Raw genomic sequence first — 13,211 nt, 5'->3', positions numbered from 1 at the left:
AATGCAAAAGATGTAAAAACATAGTAAAAAAGATTCAAAAAGATAATGAGGACACATAAAGTCCTCCAAATCTTGGTGTCCTGTCCTGCTCCTTCCACCTTGATAATGTCTCCTCACAGTGCTGTTGTTCCACGTGCTGCTCTGGATGAATTTACAGATGAGGAAATAAAACATCCTGAATACCTACAGCCTTCAGGCTGCTTCTAGCCTACCTAACAGATGGTCAGGAAAGTCAGGCCCCCTTGGCTGACCAGAGTTATTTGTGAACACTGCAGTGCAAACCTGATCAACTCTGCACTGGTGGGCATCAAGGCTTTCAGACACTGTCATCTTTACCATGACTTTTCAATGCCCAGTGAATAGGAGTCATCATGGCATTGTCTGCAAAAATATGGTGTGGTCTCTGTTATAGAATTTCTCATCAAGATATTTGGTAAAGTCTTGCAGACAAACACGAGAGAGAAGAACAGTTTGTCTTGAATTCATTGTCTTGAACTGGTCACATAATTTTTAATGCAACAATGCCGTCCTGGCCATCAGTTTGTCCTTGGCAGTACAGAACAAAGAGAAAAAAGTTTGCTCTGGAGAGAAAGTCTCAATTCTTGTTGCTGTTCTTACACACTCCTCTCCTTGGGCCCAACAACAAACAGACGGACACACAATTTAGACATCCCTCTGCAAGAAATTCACCCATGATGTGAGGCTTATAACACCCATGAAAAGTAAGACACTAATGCTCTGATGGGTTTTCCATGACCCTTCCCCCAGTGCCATTGTCCAAGCACAAAAGAATCAGGACTTTTACCTTCTCTTCGTGCATTACTTATCACCTTGGCTGAAGATTTACTCATGACATGGACCACATACAGGGGGCAGTTCACAGCATTTGCTATGGTAATGGCTCTTTGAGTAGCTTCAGCTTCCACTTCTTCAGGACGACACAGTTCGTGACCCTCAGGGCCAGTTATTCCCATTGCCAGCATCTTCTTTGCACCCTGAAGACCACACAAAAGCATGTAAGAGTCAGTTAAAATGTATCTCTGGTGTCATGAGCATGCTGCCAGTCAAAAGGATTCTGAAGCAGGCATTGCAGCCAGTTCAAGGAAAAAAAATGACTAAGCAGTTGTGATTTTTTTCCAAAATAACTTACTGTGGTTTCATCTGAAATCTAATATATCTCTCAAAAAATTCAGGTCTCAGAATACTTAAGGAAATTTAGAGAACACACTTCACTGGCTTGCAGGATTAAATCACTGGTCTTGAAAACCCTACCCCTCTCTCAATGTGTACACTTAACTATCATGGCCAATGATGTCCAATGATGGTACTAACCCTCACTGGAGAGAAAAAAAGGAAAAAATCTTTACTAAGCACAAAGATGCGTATCCAGAGCCTCTGAAAACTCCAAGAGGCAAAGAGGTTTTTAAGAGGCAAAAAGGTTTTGTCCCTATGCAGTTCCAGGAATTTAAAATTTGCTGATTTGGGACTATTTAGCAATGAATTAATTTCCCTTACGGGACATAGAGCATGGTCAAAGCGCTGTTGACTGAAATATGTGAAGAAACTATTATATCAGAGCCACTCAAGTTACCACTGATGTCAAGTATTACCAGTGTAGTTACACCCTCAGGGCCCCAGAGCTCTCAGTGCCTCAACACGTTATGAACAAAAAAAAAAGGTTATCCAATTTTTTAAAGATTCAAAGTTCACAACTGAAACCAATAACTGCCAAGTGCGAATTCTAACTATTTATTGTTAACAATTTCATGTTGTAATGTCCTGTTAACAGTTTGCTTTTAATGACCTGTTCTCAATAGTGCGCTGAGCGGTGACCCGGGAGCGGTGGGGCTCCCTTCCTCAGGCACGGGTCCTGGCAGGGATGGGGAGCCTGGCAGGGATGGGGGAGCCTGGCAGGGATGGGGGAGCCCCACGGGAGGTGTCCCTGGGGCGCAGACCCACCCCGGGAATGGTGGGGCACCCCCTCAAACAGGGGTCCCAGCTGAGTCAGGGGGAGGGGGGCACTCCGAGGGTGGCAGGGGTTGGTCCCAGAGGTGGGGACCAGCCCAAGTCCCGCAGGAGCAGCTGCTGGGATTAGCCCTGCTGTTTCCTGGGAGATGGCACCCCGATAGACGGATAGGCAAATGCACTCGTTAACTCCCTGTTGTATCAGTATCACCCTGCCCGAGCCAGGTAAATGACTTTCCCAGGACAGGGGAGGGGAGCGGACCTCGGAGTTGATATGCAAATAAATTTAGAGCCAACATGCAACGGGGCAAGCCCCCACCAAACGTGAGCTAATAACCCCTTAACCGGCCAGCCAATTTGGAATTTAGAGATCAAAGCATGTCTGGACATCAGGGGCAAGGTCTGGAGCCGGCAGAGACTCTGGAAACCTTAATGGCCCCCACCACAACCTAGAAGATGTCAGTCCGAGTCAGGACCCAAGATTGTGACCTTAAAAAGTGGGATGTGGGGGTGTATGCTCCTGCCTGCTCTCGAGAGGAGATGGCCTGCAGCCTTGCTTTGTAGTGGACAAAGCTGTGTTTTCTTCTCTTCCCCTGAATCACTGCTGGGAGTGATAATGGTGAGATCAAGGACCTGTCGGGCCTCCCAACCTTGAGCTGATCGCTTTTAAACAACACATTAAAAGGAGAAATGTCTCCTGCCCTATTTGTTTGGCACACATCACGAAGGTGGCAGGAGCATGAAGCTAATTATGCATAGAGGGATGATGAGACTTCCCTGCCCAGCCAGTGGGGCTTTCTCCATACTTCTGGATGTGCTTCTGTTACATGAGCTGACTATGTCTGGACAGACCTAGGCTAGGACCATCTAAATTCCTGACTTTGATGGACAAAATGTCAAATGTGCACCTGTGCAATTAGCTCCCCATTCTCCGCATGGACTTGAGCAACTGCCCCAAGTTCCTTACAGCAGGAAAAGGCTTCATACAGCTCCTCATCATTGACCATGTATATATCTTTATAGGCCATAAACATCTTGAAGGAGTTGACACCTTTGTTTTGAACAAGACTTTCCATTTCTTGCTTCACCTGAAAAATACAGCAATTATATTTTACATAGTAATCATTTTGTACAAAGAAATTGTAAATATGGAGGGTAAACCTTTGCTCACATCAAACATATGTTCAGTACAAACAGCACAAGTGACGTATTTAAAGATAGGTTTAGACTATTCTTGTATCAAACTGATTCTCAAACTATATAAAAGAGTAGCACTGCAGTGCAAATATTGGAAGCACAAGCTAATTGCAGGAGGGAATGCTTTTTACAAAACGTAATGAGGCAGAATTTTATTTCAAATAAACCTGGTGCTGAAAACACCCATTCCAGTATTACAGTCAATGTGTCCAACTCATAAATGTGGACATTTATGCAAAACCAATTTTCAAAATTGGATTGCAATGGGCTGCAGCTTCTAGCAAACGACACAGTGACAAAAAAGATTTCATCCTTTAGAGCTTTGTCCTGACACTAAACAACACACACAGCCTTACAAAACAGGTTTTGTCAAAAAAAATAGCTCCAAAATGCTATGTGCAGGCCTGCCTTTTTTTTTTTTTCTTAATTCACTACTTGTTAGGATTTCCTGCTTCTGCTAGAGCCTATGAAGCCCAGCAAAACATTACATCACAAAGGAAGAAAGAGACATATTTTAGTCTCAAGGCTTCTTGCACAACTGGTTAGCTAGAAACATACATTACATAACTTTGGTTCTCCCTTCCCAATAAAATGGTGGTTACTGTAATTGATATGCATCTGCAATGCTATTAAAATTTCCATAGGATTAATTCCTTTCAAAAAGTAAAATATTATTTTTCATCTTCTCTCTAATAATCTGGTTGAGTCTGTCCAAGAAGGGCATAGATATATAAGAAGATATACAAAAAATTCAAGGAAAATTTTAGTTATCCAGAGGAGGGATGGGAGCAAATTTTGAGTGGGAGTTATCAAATAAGTACCTGACAAAATGGCACAAATATAGAGGCATGTCATTTATCCTCTTTACTGTTTACTACAACTGACAGAAGGCATTGTAAAGAATGTATGCTTTTAATTAATGGTTCAAATCCTGATGAGATGAGAGCTGATCAGATGGGTATGACATATCAGTCTTTTTCACCCAGGCCTTTTGCAGCTAGAAAATGCCCAACCTATTTCTTTTAATCTTGGCCTTTAAAAGCAGTTACATTCTTAATATAAACTAGAACATTTCATTGATTTACATCTTCCTATTTTTATTGGATTTGTCAGTACAATTGCACTGTAGCCTGCTGAGGTTGTTTCAAATGCACATTACTCAGATTTCATTGGAGAATTTATTTCATGACTTTGCCGTAAGTTAGAAGTTGTGGTCAGCCTATTTTAGCACTCAGTACACAGAATGCCAAAGATGTGTTGTTTGCAGAGTGAATGCTTTGGTGCATATGTTCTAGAATTCAAAAATTAGAAGAAGAACTCACATATGAAGTAGGAATTTACTTAGCATATCTGTGTACTGATGCATAGTTCTCTGAGAATCCAAAGTCATCTTGTAAAACATGGGTTTCATTCTGATAGATATCAAGCACCTGAAAAATTAATTTATCAGTAAAGCTTTCAGGCTATCAGCAAACATTCACACAGCAAAGGTGGTTCTCCCATATGTAAATTCAAAAAAGGTTTTTTTAGATTATTTCACAATGAATGTACTATTGGCTACAGTCCTGCTTTACTTTAAACAGGTTTTACTGCAGCCACCCAAGAAAACAAATGCTCCTCTACAAATGAAGTCAAGTACCATATTTTTTATGCATACACTTATTAAAAAAAAAACAACCAAAACCACCAAAACTCATCAGAAGCACAAAATATCAAGTGTTCAAGCAACAAAAAACAAATTTACTGTAAACACCTCTTTCCTTCTCTGACCTGCCTAGTCTTTGTCTTGCACAATCCCTACCTTTAACTTTGTGCAGTATTATCCAGAGATATAGGCTATCTGCAGACTTCTTTCAAATACAAATACTCTCAGAAGGGTGTGGGCTATTTCCAATGTTTTTAAGCACAAAACCACTAACCAGCAAGCAATATTTAGCCACGTGAAGACTGATTCCAAGCAGGTGTGGTACAAATTTATGAAATTTAAAATCAGCCCTTGTGTTTACCTTGTTGCTCCACCATGTAACTGCCACATGCAATGAATAATCACAGCAGACTTTAGGGTCTGCCCAGCTTTTCCATGTGTCAAAAGCTTCAGTAAGAGAACAACCTTTCTGAGGGATGGCAAAGTCGATGATCATAGTGGTTCCTCCTGCTATAGCTGCCTGAAAAGAAGAAAGTTAATATTTAGCAATCAGAAAGAATGCAAATTTCCTCCCACCCTCTCCAACTCCCTTACATCAATTAATCTGGATACTCTGAAAAGCCAAAAGCCACTGAGGAGTTCCCCTGAGTAAAGTCCAGACAAAAAATTATTATGGAGATTAATTTCATTTGCTTTGAGAAAAATGTTCTCAGAAGCATGTTCAGGAGAATCCAAGTGAAATTCTCACACTGAAGGAGAAGCTTCTCTTCATGTACAAAAGCTTATCAAAGAAATGGAGATGTGTCTCTAGTGTTTATGCATCAGTGAATTTCCTCAAGTGTGTGGAATCACTGAGGAAGAAGAGCACTAGAAGAGCACAGTTAACTTGAGATGTGCTTCCTCAGAGTCCATGTAGTGGAAAAAACAAGCCTGAGTGACAGGCAAGTATAAAGGGGCAAATACACATCAACAACAAAAAGCCCCATTGAGTTTGAAAATACAATATGAAAACCTCCAAACTCTTGACTAATACTAAAATATTTTACAGGTGTAATAGGATATCATTTAGTATAGAGAGTTTTGAATAGAATGAGGAATTTACATCCTCTACATAAATGTTATCAAGTAATAAAATAAACTACAACTTTACTTAACAGGTGAATGGTGAACAAAAATTGCTTTTTTACTAATAGTTTCCACTCTTCTTTATGGGCAACTGAATTATTACTTTTCTTGCCTTTGGAGGGGAAAAAATGTTACTCAGATGCCATATCCTTGACTAAAAGAAATTGATCTGGTACAGAAGTTCCTTTGTTGAAATTGTTGCTTTCTTCCAGATTAGTAAAAGAAATCCTCTCTACTGCTCTGAACAATGTCCCTTTGCAAAACAGCAACAACAAATTCAGATCAAAATATGCACAGCTCAAATTCACAGGATCAGAGAATCATAGGATCAGCTAGGTTCAAAAAGACCTTTGAGATCAAGTCCAGCCTATGATCTAACAGCACCTTATCAACTAAACCATGGCACTAAGTGTCACATCCAGTCTTTCTTTAAACACCTCCAGGGACAGTGACTCCAGCACCTGCCTAGCAGCCCCTCCAATGCCCAATCATTCCTTCTGTGAAGAAATTTTTTCTGATGTCCAGCCTAAACTTCCCTGGTGCAGACTAAGACGCTGTCCTCTTGTCCTGTCGCTGGCTGCCTGGGAGACCAAGCCCCACCTGGCTGCACCCTCCTCTCAGGGTGAGATCTCCCCTGAGCCTCCTCCAGGCTGAACAGCCCCAGCTCCCTCCGCTGCTCCTCGCAGGGCTTGCATTCCAGACCCTTCACTAGCCTTGTTGCCCTTCTCTGGATGCATTTGAGCACCTCAATGTCCTTCCCAAACTGAGGGGCCCAGGACTGGACACAGCACTCAAGGTGTGGCCTCACCAGTGCCCAGTGCAGTGCTGGAATGACCTCCCTGCTCCTGCTGCCCAGTGCAGTGGAGGAATGACCTCCCTGCTCCTGCTGGCCAGTGCAGTGCAAGAATGACCTCCCTGCTCCTGCTGGCCACACTGTTGCTGACACAGGCCAGGAGCCATTGGCCTTCTTGGCCACTGGGCACACACTGGCTCACGTTCAGTCTGTTGCCAGCCAGCACCCCCAGATCCCCTGGGCACTGTGCAGCCTCTCTGTCCCCAGCCTGTAATGCTGCAGGGGGTTGTTGTGGCCAAAGGGCAGGACGCTGCACTTGGACTTGTTAAACCTTGTAATGTTGGACTCGGCCCATCCATCCAGCCTGTCCAGGTCCCTCATGCTGTATTACTCTCCCTTTTTCTACAACAATTAGTCTCTTCCTTCTGTTCACTTAGGATTCAGAAGAATAATTGTAAATATGTCAGTATATTTTGCAAAAAGAAATGTTTGGAGAGTGACACAAGTATTCGTAATTTCTAATGAATTGAGCAAAATATTTTCTCCAGGAAAAGTTGTTCAAACTGTCAAATATCTTTCAGCAAGACTGATTGACTTGTTTGTTAAACAGGATTTAAAGAAAGTTTTTGGACTTCAAGAAAAAAAACCATCATGGGTTCCACAACTCCACTCGAAGTCTCTTTTTCCCCCTCTATCTGTAAAGAGAAGGGCCTTTACTTATTCAATGGATAAATCTCAGCTAATTATTGCAGCATATTTTGCAATAGCTGGAATACAACTCTGTCTCACTGAATTTCTTGACAAAATATTTGTCAGAGGATGACCTTCAGTGAATAGTCTGAACACTTTCCACACTTTGACTGGGCTAAGGATAGCCACAATATCTAACGTTTTGACATCTGATTTCTAAGCTAGATCTACAATTTTCCTATAGGCACTGAAGTGACTATCTATCTGGACATCCTATTTTGTGTATGCAGCCTCTGTTTTGCAGTTTCCCTGTCCTGTAAGTACCTCAGAGTTACTCAGAAAACCTTAAAAACTTATTTTCTGCATTTTAGTAAATCCCAGTTCTCCTGTGAGAGGAACTGGGTATAACAATCTCTGTGAAGGTGATGGCTAGCAGACAAGCCAAGTGGGGCAATGTGATCCTTTTTGTGAACAAAGGATTTCAGTCTGTGCAACAAAGCTCTTAGAAAAGTGCATCAAAAATTTTGTTTATGGAAACTGTATGGAGATGATGCATAATACTGTTAATATGAGTAATTGATACACTATTCATATTCAGGGAATATAATAAGATCAGCTAAAAATCTGAAAAAAACCCCTCTCCAAGTGTAACACTGGGAGAAATTAGGTACTTTTATAAAGTATATTTGAATTGAACTTTCATTGAGAGACACAGTAAGCACCAAAGTGAATGACAGAAGAAAAGCCTGCATTCCCTCATGCTAACAGAGGGAAAAGATCAGATTACCACAGAAGTGCTTAAACAGCACAGGAGGTTTAAACTGTTGCTTTAGTTAACCTTTGCTCAGAGAAGTATGAAGCTTGATGCATGTACCAAAGCAGGTTGTAGTCTGCATGCTGACAGCCAGGGTAAATCCTGCCCCACTTGACCCCCACCATCCCAATAGTTTCTGGAGGAGCCCAAATAACATACTGGCTGGGGACGGACCTCTGAGCACCCCAACTGCTTTATGACAATGTCCCTTTCAAAGGGACAGGAACAACTGGCCATGCTTGATTCACATTCTATTCTCTCTTTTAGAAATAATCCTGGACGACCAGCAGGCACCCCTCTCTGAGAAAGCCCAGGTGCACACACAGATGTGCACACGTGCACCCACCTTGGTTCCAGTATAGAAGTCATCTTTTGACCTGCTCCCCATGAAAGGGAACTCCATGTGTGTGTGAGTATCAATGCCCCCAGGGATCACCAGCTTGTTGGTCGCATCCAGCACCACAAGTCCAGTCGAGGGCTCCGGGTTTAGGTTTGGTCCCACCTGCTGCACCACTCCATCTTCCACGTACACATCAGCCACCACGGAGAGGTCATCATTCACAACTTTTCCCCCTTTGATCAAAAGTCTCTGCCAAGCCCGGGTTTGGGGTGGCATGCCAGCCGGTGAGAGAGAGCAGCCTCAGCTCAGAAACTTGCTCTTGCCTCAGAGTAGTTCACTGCCCCCTCCTCCCAGAGCAGCAGCTCTCTCCAAATGGCCCTAAACACAGAGCACACCATGCTCTTTAAGCACACACCGGAGGAACTGCCCCCTCTGCCCTGGGCAGCCCCACCTCCCTCCTCCCAGGCAGCCCAGGGACACGGATGGGAGCAGGGCGCTGCCCTTGGGACGGCGAGGGGAGACGTGCAATCAATCAATATGATTGGTAAAGCAAGCTTCAGTTTATTTCGAGTACAACGGTACTTTTATATTGTTTCCAGTAATTATGCCTACTCATCGTTAGTTCATTGAGGAAGAACTCTGTGTTAGAAACTGCAAAGTAGGAGGAGTATGTAAATGCAACTTTTTGCCTAAAACCATTCTCGTCGCTTTTACTTCCTTATTTTTATTTTATAAAATCACATTTCTTCCTCATTTTTGTCGCTGTCCTTGCCCTTTTGTCCTTGTCAGCATGATGCAGTATATTTTGCAATCTCCCTATCATGGTGTGTGGCCTACTTATGCTAAGCTAACATGGGGTTTGCTTGTACAACATTTACAGGGATCTATGGCCCTGTTCATCCAGCCATTCTTCCACAATTTCCCCTTTTTCTTTTTGTACAAGAAAAACCCTATTGGTTAATTGTTACACTCCTCATAATACAAGAATAGGCAATTCTAATAATTATTATGATCTTATGATCACAAGCAATATTCCTAACCAGCGTAGTCCTTCTTTTACAAGGGATATGAGCCAGGGAGATAAACCCCCAAAAACAGAAGACAGCCAGTCATCAAATGAATTATCATTTACGGTGATCTTCTGTGCATGTTCTTTTAGCCATTGGAGCTGTGCATGGATTGAAACGCTATGGTCTGATAGATTAAAACAACACATCCCCTCGAAGTCCTCACAACCATGTCTTTGCACTACCAATAAAAATTCTATGGCAGCCCTGTTTTGTAACACTGCATGGTGTATGCTATCAACATCAGTTATGAGTTCATCTAACTCTGCGGACGTGATATTAATTTGTTTTCCTGCCCAACACGCTAGTCCCCTCAATTGTGTGAGGGCCTGTGCCGGGGCTACTCCTGGTACGAAAAGTGATGCCAATAAAATTGATCATGGTTCCCACAATCATACATCTCTACATTCAGGGCCTAACTGATGTACACTACGTCTTGGGCATTGGGACTTGTGACTGATGTAAAGCATCTGGTGGATGCTAGGGGCAAATAATGTTAGTTTGCCAAAATAACATGGTCCTCCCAGAGCCTTCTGAGGCACCACAGGCCAGGCTCTATCCCTGCAAATGAGGAAAATCCCTGGAGGCAGCATTTTTGCTACACCTTGCTTTGTTGGTAAAGGCTCTGTCCAGTTGTTGCAGTAAGCCGTGGTATTGTAGTACCACAAGGAGCCAGGGGATATCCAAGTGCTATCGTTTTTTGGTCACCCCTTTTTTATGCTAAACAAATCTGAGCCCGTAGAATAGTACCCAAAAAATAGACAGTAATTGCCTGCTGTAGAGCCCAGGATGTCTAGCTCCTGTGACTCCATGCTGGTGACATTCAATCCCTTGGCAATTGTAGAAGCTTGTGCTCCCAGGGGGTTCATTGGAACCCCAGAAACCTTGCACCAATTAGCAAAGGTTGGTCACCGCTCTTGATACTCCACCATTGGATCGTGCACCAATTTGACCAAACCTCATTCAAATTTTTGTACACTGTGGCTTTAGTCCAAGGTCCAGATTCTTCCATAGAATCTAATGGAACTCCAATTAAACAAGTATGAAAAGGATCAGAAGGTATAGCCAATGATAAGCAAATTGATTCCTGCCCTGTTTGGTTAGCCCATGTAACCCACATGTTTTCTCTTGGATTGATTGTGTGTATCTCTGCATACCCTTGACTAATAGCAATGATGGTGAGCGGTGTAAGGCAGCTTACGAGCCCTCCACCTATGGTTCTGCCTGTCCCATTCATTGTCAGGAACTTCACAGCAATGGGTATGAAAATGTCCTCTTGACACTTTAACCTCAGCACTGTGGAGCTCTTATATACACTCAGTCTACGTGTATTTTGACAAATCAGCTCCACTATAAGCAAGCGCTGCTGTGCCCCTAAATCCTCAATCAGCATGCCGATATGGCTGTCCCGTAAATCTCTCTAATTCACTGCACCAGCGTGGATGATTTAACTCTCTCCAACACCTATGACAGCAAGGCGAAAAAAGCGATTCTGATGCATCCATATTTTCCTATGACAACCCCCACAACAAATTTTTACCCAGGCTCGACATGTAGTTAGCCCACAATTCCTACAGCTAAATCTGAGGGGCTCGAGCCCAGAAGTTTTGAGTCCAAGCGAGATGCACGCAATGTCTTCTGCTGTCCTAAAATGGCAGTCAATGCCCAAGAGTCTCTGTATCTGACTCAGATAAGGAGTGACTGCTCTTCTTAGCCGCTCAAACTCCCGCTGAGTTGCCCCCAGATCCAGGGCTGTTGTCATCTGTACTGCTGTTGTTTTGTGCTGGTACAGCTCCTTTCGCTGTCTCTACAGCTGCTCGTGTCCATTTTCTAGGCACCCAAACTGGAATGCGAGCATCTTCAATTCTCTGAACAATCCCAGCCACATATAGTGAATCTGTTACCACACTTAGCTTGTTGTGGGGCCACTGCTTAAAGGTCCAAACCACTGTGGATAATTCCAGTGTCTGTAAAGAGTCCCCTGCCTCAACCTCTAGGACAATGTGATGCCATTGGCCATCAATACACCAAGTCGCTGCTGCTGGTTGTGACTTTTTTCCAGCATCAGTGAATACTGTCAGAGCTCCTTGAAGAGGCTGCTCACTTCGCTTGGGAATGGTGATCCAGTCATGCTGAGTCATCCACTTGAGCACAGGGGCTTTTAGAGAGTTGAAATTAATCTGCTGAGCTGTACTTATAAGACTTACTTGCAATGGTCGAGAGTGCTGTAGATACCAGTCCAGGTCTTTTTGTTTCAAAGGTAGGTTAATTTCTGCTGGCTCTCTCCCTGATATTTGCATGATTCTGTTGTGGCCCTTATGAATCAGCTCAGCCAAATTTTCAAGTTTTTGTTGAATTGTTGTCTTGGGTTGTAGTTGTGTGAAGATCCACTCAAGGACCCTGATTTTCTTTTTGCCCTGTGTCAGTGCACGAATAAGTTGTGATGAACCATTCAGGATAGTGAGGTCGATGTTCAACCTTGGATCTCTCCGATCCACCATTCTTTGTGAGATGACGGTGCCAAGTCTCTGGATCATCGTGCGCTGGGCATCTGTGAGTGTTACGGGCAGTGAAGGATCTGTACCTTTCAGTGCGGTCACAATATTTGAAGTTCATCATTGGTCACGCCAGTCACCTGTCGTAGCCATTGCAAGTCCCCCATAAGATTCTGGGCATCGTTGAATGTTTTGATGTCTGTTGTAATAGGTATCTTCTGCGGTCGAACGTATAACTCTGCGATGCTCCAGCCCAAGTATTTCCACTTGGGCCCCTTCTGCTCCGGACTCTGCCTGGACAAAGCGAGCCAGGCCTTCAGGGGGTCTGGGGTGTTCTCACAGCCTGCACTCCAGCCTGCCCTGAGCGCCTGCAGTTTGCAGCTTGCTGAGCTGCTTTGACAATGTGGCTATTTTATCATCTTGTGATGCCCAAAAACAAACTAAGCTCTTTGCAGCCACATTTGAGGAAACCAAGGGTGACCTGAGCTCTCTACAGAAGCAGCCAGAGAGTCCAGGGGTGACCTGAGCTTCCTGCAGCCGTGTCTGGGGAGCCCGTGGGTCCAGCCCGAGCAGAGGGGAAGGCAGAGTGCAGTGTTCTGGTGTGCCAGGTGTTTCACCCTTCTCAGTGGAGATGGTGGGGTCCACGCTGATCCCAGGCTGTTTCTCAAAGGATTTGGGACACACCACCCTCAGGATCCAAACACAGCTCCCCACTGCCACTGCAATGACACCACATGAACAGCGCTTCAGCCTGAGGGGGAAGCCGGGGTTTGTGTGTGCCAACATCCATGTGAAAATCCCTTTTCAGTATCTGATGCTCCATCTTCCCCATGGCCCTGCTGGGCCCGCCCTGTGCTCACCACACCCCCACACTGCTGCCCACACAACCACTGTCACCCCGGCTATGCTGGCCCCTCGAACCTCCCTGCCCCAGGGGAGCCCTTCCCGAGAGCCAGGGGAAAGTCAGGTTCCTCTGTGGTGGGTTTCACACAAGGCTTGTGTGACCCTGGCAGGATGTGGCTTGTGTGTTTCAGAATATACACCTGTAACAAGAGGTGGGGAAGTAAAACGATGACAACT

At 44.1% G+C, this 13,211-nt stretch overlaps 1 protein-coding gene across 1 annotated transcript in view; it reads right to left on the bottom strand.

Moving 5' to 3' along the window:
- DPYS (dihydropyrimidinase) overlaps window positions 1–8,845 on the bottom strand; it is a gene marked incomplete at its 5' end in the record, with an annotated part of 31,187 nt that extends 22,342 nt beyond the window's left edge. Inside the window, 4 exons of the mRNA XM_084202323.1 lie at window positions 806–995; window positions 2,874–3,053; window positions 5,169–5,327; window positions 8,576–8,845. Of these exons, the coding sequence (XP_084058449.1) occupies window positions 806–995; window positions 2,874–3,053; window positions 5,169–5,327; window positions 8,576–8,845 (799 nt within the window). The remainder of the gene's footprint in view (window positions 1–805; window positions 996–2,873; window positions 3,054–5,168; window positions 5,328–8,575) is intronic.
- Window positions 8,846–13,211: the final 4,366 nt, after the last annotated feature.

Source organism: Fringilla coelebs, assembly GCF_963513975.1.
Source record: "Fringilla coelebs genome assembly, chromosome: 1".
In the NCBI taxonomy this organism is placed as follows: domain Eukaryota; kingdom Metazoa; phylum Chordata; class Aves; order Passeriformes; family Fringillidae; genus Fringilla; species Fringilla coelebs.
The sequence above is the reverse complement of the archived record's forward strand: the minus strand, read 5'-3'. Positions and strand labels throughout refer to the sequence as shown.